Source organism: Hydra viridissima, unplaced genomic scaffold, assembly GCF_058129835.1.
Source record: "Hydra viridissima isolate aposymbiotic clone 2 unplaced genomic scaffold, HvirCarnegie_v1 scaffold_7, whole genome shotgun sequence".
NCBI classification, from domain to species: domain Eukaryota; kingdom Metazoa; phylum Cnidaria; class Hydrozoa; order Anthoathecata; family Hydridae; genus Hydra; species Hydra viridissima.
In genome coordinates, this window is record NW_028324306.1 from 13,784,152 (window position 1) to 13,798,441 (window position 14,290).

Genomic DNA, 14,290 nt, shown 5'->3' on the forward strand with positions numbered 1-14,290 from the left:
AGTCTGAAGTCAGTTTGGCATAAGTTAAAACTGTAAAAGTCGTAATCACCAAACTTGCGCAGTTGCGTTTCAAAAAAACTTTCCTAAGTTTTTGCGTAAGTTAAGCACTGTCGGTATTCACCAAACTGAAATGGTTTCACCAAACTTTTTAGAAACTTGCTCTCCTCAATTTTCGCAAGTAAAGTTAAGTTTGTAATAAGCTGCCCTTAACTTTGGCGTAACTTTAAAATCACTAAATAATGAGAATGGCATTACATTATTATGATGCATATGTAATTCTATTGTCAGATTGATATATTATTAGGGATCTTAACATACATAAATTATATATATTATAAAAAGGTTTAATAATAATCATAGATATTAATAAAAAACAACTGAACTTTAATGATATAACATCTTATTAAGATGTTATATTATTATATATATTAAGGTTAATATATCTTATATGTAATGATATAGCATCTAATATTAGATGATATATTGTCATATTGTTAATATGACATAATTTAATATCTTTATAATGTATATATATATATATATATATATATATATATATATATATATATATATATATATATATATATATATATATATATATATATATATATATATATATATATATATATATATATATATATATATATATATATATATATATATAGGTACGCGGAAATCGCGTTTTACGGAGCCGATTTTTGTGCTAAAATTTTGTTCCACGTTTTTTTCACTTTTTTTTAGGTAGCGTCAGACAAACGTTTTTTTGTGGTGTTTTTTTTTAGAAACATATATAAGCCTAGATATTTTTCTAAAAGAAGAAGGGTTAATCTTGATTTTTATGTGGCTTTTAATGTATGGTTACTAATTTTTTATGGTTTGTTATGGTCCTGAAAATATAGTGTATGTTCTCACATTAATTTATAGTAGAAGAAATGTCGAGCCCGCTTTTTTTATTATTGATTTAACTTTCTACATGCAATTTCTAAGCACATGCCAATTTTCAACGAAAAAAAAAAGGGAGCAGATAGTTTACTATGTGTTATTCTATAAATACCACTTTTTTTAGGTAGCCTTAGGCAAACGTTTTTTTGAGGTATTTCTTTATAGAAACACATATAAACATAGAAGATTTTTTGAAAGAAGAAAGGTCAAGCTTGATTCTTATATTTTTTTAAAATATGGTTGCTTAACTTTTTTATGAATTTTTTTGCTTACAATTTTCCATGAAAATTTAGTCGATGTTCTCACATTAATTTCGTATCGAAAAAATGTTGAGCCCGCTTTTTTTATTATTTATTCTATTTTCTACATGTATTTTCTTTTTGCCTGCCAAATTTCAGCCAAAAAAAAAAGGGAGCAGATATATAACTAAGAACAACACTTTTGGTACCTTATTTCTGTTTTTATGAATTTTTTTTCGGTAACAGCGAACTATAAAAATACTGGGGCGGATAGGGGGGCCAGTTCTTAGAAAAACTTTTTTTTTTCTTATTATTTTGGTTATTAGATAACAGTAAAAATGGAAAATAAAGAGGTTCAAAAATATATAGATTCTTTACCAGATAGTAAGCAATTTTTTTTTCATAATTATATTATTGCTAACTATTTTTAAAACAATAACATAAATGTAAAAACCATATTTTTTTTGTTTATCTTAGTAAGATAATCTTAAGTATAAAGTCTTTAAACTTAATATTATCTTACTAAGATAAACAAAAAAAATACGGTTTTTACATTTATGTTATTGTTTTAAAAATAGTTAAATAGTTAAAAATCAAAGCAGTTTTAATCTAATATTATTAGATTAAAACTGTATTATTAAATATGGATTATTGAAAATGTATTACAGCAGTGGCCAAAAGTTAAAGACCACTCATTTTTTAGTTGGTTTCTTAATCTTTAAATTAAAATTAAGAAAATTCTAATTGACATATTAATTTTTTTTTTTTAATATCTTGTTAATTAAAACATATGGATTAAAGTGGTGTAATTTTTTAAATCTAATTCTAATTAAATAGCGTTAAATTTATTAAAAAACTGATGAGTACTTATAAATCTTCTTTAAATAAATTGGACACAATTTAACGACCACTTTCAAATCTTTAATTTTCACTTATTAAAAATAATAATCCATTATTTTTTTTAACTGTCTTAATTGCTTATTACGTTGGCTATAAAATAAAATATTGAAACCTGAGTTTCGATATCAAATAAACATTTATTTTATGAATTGCAATAAGGATATAAAAATATTGCAAAAATGTGTGTAAAGATTAAAGAAAAAGACAGATACGTGGCTCTTGTATTAAAAGAAGAAGGCTATAGCATCAGACAAATAGCAGAAAAGCTCGGAAGGTCTCACTCTTGCATTATTAAAATAATTCAACGATACAAAGAGACCCGGTCAATTAATGATCGTCATAGGACTGGATGCAATAGAATTTCAAATGACCGTGATGTTCGCTTGTTAGTGAGATTAATGAAAGAAAACAGACAAGCATCATCTACAGACTTGTCTACGAAATGGACACTGTCAAATGGTTTGAAAGCAAGCCCTAGAACTGTGCAAAGGGTCCTCCATAATTTAAATTATTTATGGCGTGCTGCTGCAAAAAAACCACGCTTAAATAAAAAACAAAAATTTGCCAGGAAAGAGTGGTGCAAACAACATAAAAATTGGTCAACAAATCAGTGGAGCAGTGTGGTCTTTAGTGATGAAATGAACGTTGAGGTAGACAACAGAAAAGGTCGCGTAATGTTGTGTAGACTTCCAAGCGAACGGTTCGATGAATCATGCATTTTGAAACGAACAAAACAAGGCAGTGGTTCAATAGGCATTTGGGCCTGTATGAGTGCCTGTGGAGTTGGCATTTTTCATTTATTCGATGGTAGACTCAACAAAGAAAGGTAAATCGAAATTTTGGAAAACTCGCTTATTCCTAGCATTGATTTATGGCAGTTGCAAGTTGGATTTATTTTCCAGCAAGATAATGCGTCCTGTCATAAAGCACATGTTGTTAGCGATTGGTTCAATTCTAATAAAATTCAAGTGCTTCCATGGCCTGCCAATAGACCAGACTTGAATCCAATAGAGAATTTATGGTCATGGCTTGATCAAAAGCTTGGTAAAGAACAACTTTACAATTTGGAAGATTTGAAATCTTCTATCTCTCATCATTTGAAAAATGTGCCTGATGAAGTAATCAAAACTTTAATGAATTCAATGACAGAGCGAGTACAAGAGTGCTTGAAAACAAATGGAGGAACAACACGTTTCTAAATTATTTTTTTATTGCTTTTTGAAATATTTTTGAAACTGGTCTTAAAATTTTGTCCAATTTTTTTTCCCATTTATATTTTTTACTAGTCAGTTTTTTAATTTTTTAACATTATTTTGTAAAAAAATTATAAATTCTTTTATAATAAATATAAAATACAATAAAAATTCTTTCTAAAAATGTTTTTCTTTTTTTGATACCTTTTTCCAAAATAAAATTATACTAAGGTTAAAAATAAATTTTGAAAAAAAAAAGAGTGGTCTTTAATTTTTGGCCACTGCTGTAGTAATATATTAATCTCTTTATTAAAGTTTAATAAAGAGATTAATGTATTACTAATACATTTTCAATAATCCATATTTAATAATACAGTTTTAATCTAATAATATTTATTTAATCTAATAATATAAACTGCTTTGATTTTATTGATAGATAAAAGTATCATTTCACAGATTCATTAAAACACCATATAAGTATAAAAATTTGTTAACATGCAAATAAGTATTAATAATACTTATTTGTGTATTAACAAATACTTTTTTAAGAATAAATTATTTTATGAGATGTATAATTTGCTTCTTTCCTTCTAATTTCTATAGAAGTCTACAAATCAAATTTATATTGATTTATTCTTAACAAACATATTTTTTAGTGTTTAGTTGAAAAATGATATAAAAATTACATTCATCTTCTTTTATCATTTTCCTGTTGTATACTACTTCATCCTTTAAATATTAAATAAATATTTATACAAATATGTCTAATATTTGCTTCTTGTTTAGATCATAGCACTATTATTAACGATTTCTTGAGATTTTGTAAGTATAGTTCCCATAACATTTTTCCATTAACTCAATGTTTCTAAGGTTTTTTTTTAAATATAAGATATAATTATTATTGTCTATACCTTTTTTATTGATGTACATTAATTTATATATGTTTATTGTTTACTTAAGTATATACCCATTCTGAATGTTAGCTTCTTGTTTATATACATATAATCTTTATATTTTAATTTTTTAGTTGTTATTTTTTGAACTTACTATTGACAATTACAAGGTGTTATTTTTTATTGTACAATTTTTTTGTTACCTTTAGTTGAATCGACAAGGTCTACCATTGGTAAGTTTGTATATTATAACTTTTGTTATGAATCATAATAACAAACGTTTAAACATGTGTGTCTAGGTTTAACTCATATTTTGTTTAATTCTCCTTTCATTACTTGCTATAGTTAGTAATTTTGAAAACCAGTAATTTTTATTCTGTGAATATATTTAATGCTAAACTTCTTTTTTTTTTTTTTTTATGCGGTGTCTTACTCCTTTTTTAACTTTAGAACCATCTTCATCTGTTACAGTTGGTAAGTTCTAAAAACCTGTTATGCATTCCTTATCAAATGCAATATTTATTTTTTATAACAATCTTTTAACTTTAGTTCCAACTTTAACTACAACAAGTGGTAAGTTTAAAAACTATTACTTTTTAATATGTGTATGCATTTCTCAACAATTGCAATATTTATTTTCTATTAAAACTTATTAACCTCAGGAACATCCTCATCTGCTACTATTGGTATATTTTAAATACTTTACTTTCTAATATCTGTAATCATTTTTTCATCAATTGCAATATTTATATTTTATTACAACTTTTTTACCTTAGTTTCATTGTCCTCTGCATCAAGTGGTATGTCTAAATAATATTACTTTTTAATATGTGTATCCATTTGTCATCATTTGCTATATTAATTTTTTATTACAACTTTTTAACCTTAGGACCATCTTCATCTGGTACGATTGGTAAGTTTTAAAATTTTTACTTTCTATTTGTGTATGCCTTTTTTTATCAATTGCTATATTTTTCTTTTTTAAACTTTTTTTACCTTAGCTTCATCGTCCTCTACATCAAGTGGTATGTCTAAATAATATTACTTGTTTATTATTCATCATTTGCTGTATTAATTTTTTATTACAACTTTTTAACCTTAGGACCGTGTACATATTCTACGATTGGTGAGTTTTAAAAATTTTACCTTCTAATTGTGTATGCATTTTTTATCAATTGCAATTTTTCTTATTACAACTTTTTAATCTTAGTTTCATGTTCATCTGCAACAACTGGTATGTCAAAAAACTATTACTTGAAATGTGCGCATTTCTCAGCAATTGCAATATCTTTAAATGACAACTTTTTATACCTTTAGTTCCACCTGCTCAACCTTCTGCTGGTAAATTTATGTATTAAAAATGTATCTGAATGGTTATCAAACTTTTATTATTTCTATTAATATACACTGTTTAATACATTTATATTGTGCTCTCATTTGAATTCATTAATGGAATTCATTAATGGAATTGAAAAATTAAAACATTCACTAAAAGCCAAGACAAAACTTAATTACATTTTTATTTCAAAATACTTATTGTTTTTTTGTGTTTTTTGTTTAGGTTGGAGTGGGTAATTGGTCCCTTTAAAGGACAAAATGGATATTCAAACGCATCTTGTAATGTGGTAAAACAGTTTTTTATTCTAATTTCTCTCTGTTTAAGACGGCATTTTAACATTTTTTGTGAAAATTGTTATTAAATTTTTTTTTCAGGTTTATGGCGGCAGGGGGAGGGGCGGCATACGCCCCCTCCAAAAAAGGCAATTTTATACACCACTAGTTACTATTTTTCAAAGAATTAAAATATTATATTTTTTTTTTTATAATTTACTCATTTTAGTAAATATTACAATATTTAAAAGAATGAAATTTTGATAGGGTGTGTTAAACCTTACCCACAACCTAACACCCAACTTTAAGAATGACCTGTTATACTCGCTAGTGATGTAGAATAAAATAATACCAACATGTTATTCATAATTATTATCAGTTTCATAAAAAAAACACTCTTTTATGGAGAAAAAGTGTTTTTTTGTGAGGTGTTAGTGATGGATTAGCACCCCCTCTGGAGCCCTTGATGCGCCATTTACCTAGAAAAAAGTTTAAAATTAAAGTCCATTTTTACACCTATTTTTGGATACCAAGTTATAGATTTTTGAATAAGAATTGATAAAGTTATAACAATTTATGTAAAAAAAAATTTTTTTTGACCACAGTTTTATCAAGAAATCCATATATCGAAAATTTGCTACTAAAAACGTCATAACTTTTTATAGAATTGTCCGATTTTCGTAATTTTTTCACCTTTGAAATACTGTATTTGAGGGCTTTCTAATGATATATAACATTCTAGTATTTGAATAATTTAAAAAAATCAGTCCACGTACCTATATATATATATATATATATATATATATATATATATATATATATATATATATATATAATAGCATAACATCTTTATAAAATATTATATTATGCGAGGATTTGTATTATACAAGTCCCTGTACAACAATATAACATCTTATAAAGATATAATATTTTTATTGTTAAATATATTTTCTTCTTCAGAAATTTTTTTTAAAAAAGTACATGTCTTATTAAGTATTATGATCATAATTCATATCATTGTTTTAACAGCTTTATAAAAGTTCAGTCAAAATGGATATTCCAATTATTCTAGCTGCACATGGTCAAGATCAAATTTGGTGTTGCTTTAAGCAATTACTCTGATGTGGTATTTCTTCAAAAACTTCATTTACCAAAAAATAATATAAGAGATATTGTCAACACTTTACACGATGATTTGTCAACAATCATATTGAGAAGCAACCCAATTTTTTCAGAAGCAAAAGTACTGATACCACTAAGGCTTTTATCAACTGGGAGTTTTCAACCAGTAATTAGTAAGAATTATTAGTTAATACCAAAAAGATTAACTACAATCTTATGATTCTTTGTTGTTAAACATGTTATTAATGGATTGTTACAAATGCAACTTAAAGGTGGTGCTTTATACAGGGTTTTTATTCAACCTAAAATGCCTAGCAAACCTAAAGGTAGCAAAAATCCCAGGGAAAAGCTGGAAAACTTGGTTTACAGAAGAAAAATAAAAAAGAAACAAAATAAAATTTGTTTTTTCTCTATATGGAAATATGAAACTTTATTATTGTGTAGCAAAAATCAAACAAACCCTAATTTTTTTAACTTAGCATAATAGATTGTCAAAAGATTAATTTTTATACTGCACCCTCCTACTCTTCCTAAATTGTGATTTTATATTTTTGCAGACTTTTGGTAAGGTTACTGTATTTTTCAAATTATTTAGAGTTTAACCTTGTCAAAGTTCACATTTCTCTCAGATAACTAACTTGCTTTGCTTAATTAAAATATAATAGTCAATATAATTATTATTATATTAATTAAAATATAATTAAAATATAATAGTCAAGCTACAGTTGCACACTTCGCCAGTTTTACAAATATTTTATTCAGCACTATCATCACCTTGTCAGATGGTATGATAGTCCAGAGGAGATGGCTGAAACAAAGAGAAAGTACTTTCAATCATTCGGAGTTAAAGGTCTCCTTGGAGTAATAGATGGTACAATGATACAAATCAAAGGATTTACTATGGCTGATGAGCCAGCATATATTTGCAGGTAAACTCATCATTTTAATTTAATACCTGATCATTTTGATTTGATACCTGATCATTTTGATTATATTACTTTAGGTCATTAGTCAAAAAGTTTAAAGTATACACTGCTTGGCCTACTTACACAGGCATAGTTAACATGAGAAACTTAAAAAGCTTTTGTTTCACAGATTTATTCTGTCTCTGTATGTTTGCATGTAATGCATGCAAGGTTCAAAAAAAATATTTCTGCTCTATTATTCTTTATAAAAGAAAAAGCTATATTTCCTTTTTTTTTAGGTGCTAATGCTTTTTATGCTGTATTTTATTTCACATTATTATGTTATTATAAAGGGCTTCATGTTGTTAATAATATGTAAAAAAATATATTTGATTTATGAAGAGACATTTCAATTTCACAAAGTGCAACATGTTTATTACAAAAGTTGAAGTTTTTTTTAATATTTTAAATACCACATCATAGTTCTTTAGAGTTTGAAAACATCAAGTTAGTTAACATAAGTGCTAAACTTAAAACAATATTATAATATAAGGTCATATAGTTTAAGGTGAACAGCTATTCTAAAAAGGTTTTAGCTGCTCTCAGGATTTTTAAAAATTTTAACATTTTGAAGATTTTTAGCTTCTTTTTTTTAAAAAAGAAATCCTGTTTTGAACTGTCAGGTTGTCATTGATGCTGATGGAAAGTTTAGAGATGTTGTTGCAAAGTATCCTGGATTGTGCCATGATGCCTTTATTTTTTCTAATTCTGCATTAAAACAGACATTAGAATATGATCCAAATGCAGGTTTCTCAAACCAACCAAATTCGACTTGGTATTTTAAGAAGAGCACAAACCAAAAACTAAATATTTGCAATTATAAAGAAGTGATTGGAGTCTGAGAACAAGAATACATCATAAAGTTTGCCCAGGGCAATGAGTCAATAAAATAGTATTAACATCAAGAATGACATGTTATTCTTTGTTTGCAAATGAATAACTATGTAATGATAATGTTATGTATATATATATATATATATATATATATATATATATATATATATATATATATGTATGAGCTTTTTCACTGCAAGAGGTGTTATTTTGTGTTACATATATTTTTAAATTGTATACAGTTCAGCCAGTTGTGTCCATTATCCTTTACATGTAATAAATAAATCATAGTCTTTCAAATAAGCTTGATATGTAATTCAGCTGATAAAAATAATAAATTTGTACTTGTCAAGTAAATCTCTGAAAGGTCAAAAAAGCATTACATGTATATGGTTGGTTAAGTTGTATGTTAAGCAGTAGCTTTATAAGAGTAAAGATTGCGTTTAAATTTTTAGTAAACTCCATTTGAAAATATTCTTCTAAAATTAAACGTTCAACTGAATAAATTTATATATTATTAGCTTTTTATATAGTATTAGCTTTTTTAACTTTGTTATTGTTTTTACTTTTACTATTTAGTATTGTCTTTACTTTATGCTGCTTTCCATCTTAACAAAGCAGTAAAATCAACCGATGCGGATATTGAAGAGGTGATAAAACAATGGTTAAGATATGCATGCGATCGTGATAGCGGAAGGAGGGCGGGAAACAGGAAAAAACTAAAGAAAAAAATCCATAATGAACAAGAAAGCGATGAATTTTATGAGAGTAGTGATATATAATTTGTTTTCTTTTGAATAATATAATTTTTACCATGTTAAACGGTGTTCTTTCTGTATACGTATTGCCTTTAAGCGAAAGGGTTTATCTAAAGAATCTATTTAGAATGCGGCGCCAAGTATTTGGCATTTCTATATAGAGACGCAACGTCGAATCAAAATAAAATACGACGTTGATTCAACATAAAATACAAATTTGAATCAACATAAATACAACATTGAATCATCATAAATACAACGTTGAATAAACAAAAAATACAACTTGAATAAACATACAAAACAACGTTGGATCAACATAAAATACAACGTTGAATCAACATAAAGTACAACGTTGAACAAACATAAAATACTACGTGGAATCAACATAAAATACAACGTTGAACAAACATAAAATACAACGTTGAATTAACATAAAATACAACAGTGAATCAACATAAATACAACGTTTAATAAACATAAAATACAACGTTAAAACAACATAAAATATAACGTTGGATCAGCATAAAATACAACGTTGAATAGGCATTATATACAGCACTGCGCCAACGAAAATCCTACACTGTACCGACTTAAAATAAATGTTGTTCCAACGTTGGATTTTTGTTGTTGGCGACGTCGCATTTGTAACCATAATGATATAAAAACAACGTTGGCAACCGACGTTGGGCCAACGCTCCGCGCGACATTGTTCTAATGTTTTAACAACGTATAAGTGCTAGCTGGGTATATATATATGGTGCTGTGAATAAGTTTTAGCCCGCCATAAATTTATAATTATTTTTGATTTTATCGTAAAAATATGAAAGATTTATGAAGTAAAAAAAAATCTTGTTTATAGACACACATATTGCAAACAAAAATATCTAGAAATAATTTAATGAAATATAATACTAAAATAAAAAACAATATTTCTTATGTCCGCCTTTGCATTGATCACAGAAGCGAATCTCCTGGGACTCGATTTATATAAATTTGTAATAAAACTTTGTGGAATATTGTCCCACTCTCTTTTTAATATTCGAAAACATTCTTCGACATTTTTGGGGTTTTATTCAGCCTTTTTTTTTTTCCAAATAATCCCAAGCATGTTCAATAATGTTCAAAACTGGACTTTGAGGAGACCAGTTCATTACTTCGAGAACTCCCTCCTCCCACATGCCCTGTAAATATTTTTTGGCCATTCAGAAACAATGTTTGGGATAATTGTCTTGCTGTAGAATCAAATTATTACCAATTAGTCTCATTCCAGATGGTATTGCATGATGTCTTAAACTTTCTGTATATTGTTCTCCTGTCAGTTTGCCATTAATTCTGATTAAATCACCTACTCCAGATGATGAAATAGAACATCAAACTTAAACAGAACCTCCCCCATGCTTGATTGTGGGATGTAGACAATCAGGGCAATAAGCCTCTCCAAACCTTCTTCTTACATACTGTCGTCTTCTGCTACCAAACAATTCAAATTTTGGTTTATTTGTGCATAGCTCATGGTTTAACATTTCTTGCATCCAGTTATTATGCTGTTTTGCATATTTCAGTTTTATTTTCTTTATTTCCACGACGTAGTAAAGGCTTTCAAACTTCAACCCACCCTCTTTACCCAGCTTTTAGCAAATGTCAGCGCATGCAAGATGAGGAAACATTTGCCGCAGTCGCAGCCTGACTATCTTGGGCAAGTTCACTAGAGGTTTTTTTCCTATTTCGCAGAGACATGTCATGCTTTGTAAGCATTGGAGGTCTTCTACTTCGAATTTTATCCTCAAGAGATCCCGTGTTTTTAAATTTTTTGATAATTTCTCTAATAGGTGTCCTTGAATATTTTGTTTTTTGGACTATTTGTCGTTGAGAATAACCTTCTTCATGAAGCACGATAGTTTTTTTAACGTTCCATTAGTGGAATTTTACCCATTTTGTTACTTAAATAACAATAATAATACAAAGGAAAAAAAAATGTAAATTAGAAGTTTCGCTCTTTGAAAAATAAAAAATAATATTAAACATACAGTATCTATGAAATATCTTTTTTAACTGTATCATCATCTTATATGAAGCCTTCACAGCAATAAATAAACAGAAATTCAAGAGCAAAATAAAAAAAAACGAGCTAATATGAATTGGGTTCAGATCAGCATAAAATAAAAATAAATACGTTAGACATCTAAATACAAAAATATATGTAAAATTTTGATAAATATTGCTTTTGCTTGTTAAAATAGTGTTTAGTATTGTTTGAAATTAGACATTATTTTATATAAAATAGTAATCGGAAGCTTTTATTTAAAATCTTTTAAAAAACAAGAGTTTTAATAAGCGGGCTAAAACTTATTCACGGTACTGTATATACATATTCATATATATTTGTTTTTCTTTGTAGATAAATAAAAATACTTATGATGTTGCATCCACAAAAAAAGTGTGATCATGACACAAACCGAAAAAAGGTTCGTTATTTTTGCGTTAAAACATCAAGACTATTAAATAAGCAAGCGCTAAAAGAGAAAGTGTCCACTTTTGGTTTAGATTGCAATTATACAAAAAATCCACTCGGCATATGTGATAAATGTAGAAGTAGTATACGTCGAAAAAACTACTTGCCGGATTTAGTGAAAGACTGGACTAAAAACGTCGTTGCACCTTTAGCCAGAAATTCTACTAGTTGGTGAATGTAAAATATGCAAACTAACCAGTTTACGCGGAAAAACCGGAACAAGAAGAAGAAGTAGTAAGTTTTCCAAGTCGCTTGCACCCCACGAAAAAAATATGTAAATCTTGTCTTTCAAACATCGGAAAGGGAAAGAAGCACAAATGTGGAAACAAAACGTTAGCAGTAAAAATATATGAAAACCTCAGCTAAAGTTAAGGATCAGATTAAGCAATCTGATCCTTAACTTTAGCTGAGGTTTTCATATATTTTTACTGCTAACGATTTGTTTCCACATTTGTCAATTCAGAAAAATCATATGAACAAGGATCAAAAAGAATAAAACTTTCTACAGGTACAAAAACTTTACAAATATCAGTAGAACCCTTGAAAAATAAACCTAGACAAGGATATAATCAAGACTTATCTTGTCCAACAAGAAACTAATACAGCTAGCAAAAGAACTCAGGTAAGAACGATTTTTAAAAAAAGTATTTCTCACTCTTTTTATGTAATTTAGTTAGCCTAAATGTACATATATATATATATATATTTTTGATAGAACATCAATTAAAGGGAAAACTTGCTTACAAGCAGACCTACAAAAAGTACTTCCAGTAAATGATAGTGCACTTGAAGATTTATTAATAATTGATTATCAAGAAATTGAATTTAAAAAAGGAAATTTGAAAGTAAAGGAAAATCTCCCTATTATTAAGTGCACCAATATTGAGGAGTTTGTAAACTTGCTTATTGTGATTAAAGAGGTGAATTTAAGCAATCAAACAGTCAAGCTCGGTATTGATGGAGGAAGAGGATTTCTAAAGGTAAATAATTTCATTCTAAATATGTTTATGAGAAATATGATTCAGTCAAAACTCAAGAAATATTGTAAAAAAAAAAAAATTATATCTTACTTTAGATCTGTTTGAACCGTTTGTCAGATTGTGAGAACAAAGGTTTAGAACTTGACAAATACAATCATGAAGACAAAGCTACAATTAGTTCATATGAAGAACCTCAGAATTCAAAATATAAAAGAAGGTTCTGTAAAAGCTTCTTTTCTACTAGCTTTAGTTCCGAATGTTCCTGAAAGTCACTATAATATTTTTATATTAATGAGCTGTCTAAATTTTGATAAATTAAAACAATCATTTATAGCTGATGTTAAGTTTTGTCAAATAATGTGTGGTTTATCTCCAAGCGCTATGGATACACAACCTTGCCATATATGCGAATGAAAACGAATGCAAACATTTAAAGAAGAGAAGCTTAGAACTTTTGGTTCTTTAAAGAACAGTACACAAAATTTTTTCAATCTGCAAGAAAACGTAATGCTAAAGAATTTTGCAATTTTATTAATACTCCATTGATACACGTAGAAACAAGCGACCACTTAGTGGCAGATTATCTTTTCCCACCAAAGTCACACTTAATGGAGGGAGCTGTTAATCTTATTTATAATCATATAGAGGAATGTGGTGGTGAAAGCGAAGTGGCCAAAATATCAATGATTTAAACCTTTCAAAAGAGGTCCGGAATAATGTCTTTAATGGCAACTCCTCCCAAAAAATTCTTAAAAATTATTATAAGTACATGCGTGCATTGCCAATAAATTTAAAGCCATTGGCAGAGGGGCTTAGAATTTTAAACAATTTGGTTGAGTCTTGTTTTGGACAAAAACTTCATAACGATTTTCAAACACATGTTAAAAACTTTGAAGATCACTACAGAACACTTGTTGAAGACTATGGAATAATTGTTTCATTGAAAATTCATTTTATTATAAAATATATAGGTTCTTTTTGCGCAGTAAGAGGGCGTGGATTAGACTGCTACTCTGAACAAGCTGTTGAAGCAATTCATTACAGCTTTGTTAATGAATCTTGGAATATATTCAAAGTTTCCAAAAGTAACAACTCCTTTTCTGAACATTTGAAAAAAGCTGCTATCAGTTAACGGAAAAAAACTTGTAAATATTGCAAATGGGAATCTATGTTTTAACTTTACTTAATTATGATTTTTTTTATGATAGTGTCACAAAAATACGTTTATTAATAAACAGAATCTTGATAGTATAAAACATTAGATTATGTCAATTGTTTGTATGTAAATATAATGTAGTTGCATTTTACAAATGACATATTCATGACAGTCATATCCAAACG

General features: G+C 27.5%; 1 protein-coding gene, 1 long non-coding RNA gene and 1 pseudogene across 14 annotated transcripts; 2 read left to right on the top strand and 1 right to left on the bottom strand.

Annotated features, from left to right (window-relative positions):
• Positions 1-14,290, bottom strand: part of LOC149886230 (uncharacterized) — a 194,624-nt pseudogene that overhangs the window by 90,475 nt on the left and 89,859 nt on the right.
• Positions 1,478-6,559, top strand: LOC149886239 (uncharacterized). 13 transcript variants are annotated; one of them, XR_016454152.1, is made up of 13 exons: positions 1,478-1,565; positions 4,061-4,096; positions 4,377-4,400; positions 4,618-4,641; positions 4,717-4,740; positions 4,944-4,967; positions 5,057-5,080; positions 5,169-5,192; positions 5,270-5,293; positions 5,378-5,401; positions 5,485-5,508; positions 5,729-5,792; positions 5,881-6,025. XR_016454152.1 is itself a non-coding variant. In XM_090093165.1 (12 exons), the coding sequence occupies exons 1-12, from the start codon at positions 1,520-1,522 to the stop codon at positions 5,967-5,969; spliced, it is 387 nt and encodes a 128-aa protein (XP_089949291.1). In that variant the 5' UTR covers positions 1,478-1,519; the 3' UTR covers positions 5,970-6,559. The 13 variants fall into 13 exon arrangements, 12 of the variants coding, with proteins under 12 accessions (XP_089949291.1, XP_089949300.1, XP_089949302.1 ...); XM_090093165.1 differs by lacking the exon at positions 5,729-5,792 and having other exon boundaries at positions 5,881-6,559; XM_090093174.1 differs by lacking the exon at positions 5,378-5,401 and having other exon boundaries at positions 5,169-5,193; positions 5,272-5,293.
• On the top strand, positions 7,619-9,515 carry LOC149886240 (uncharacterized). The gene is made up of 2 exons (XR_016453897.1): positions 7,619-7,829; positions 9,279-9,515. It is a non-coding gene; the product is annotated as an uncharacterized LOC149886240 (long non-coding RNA).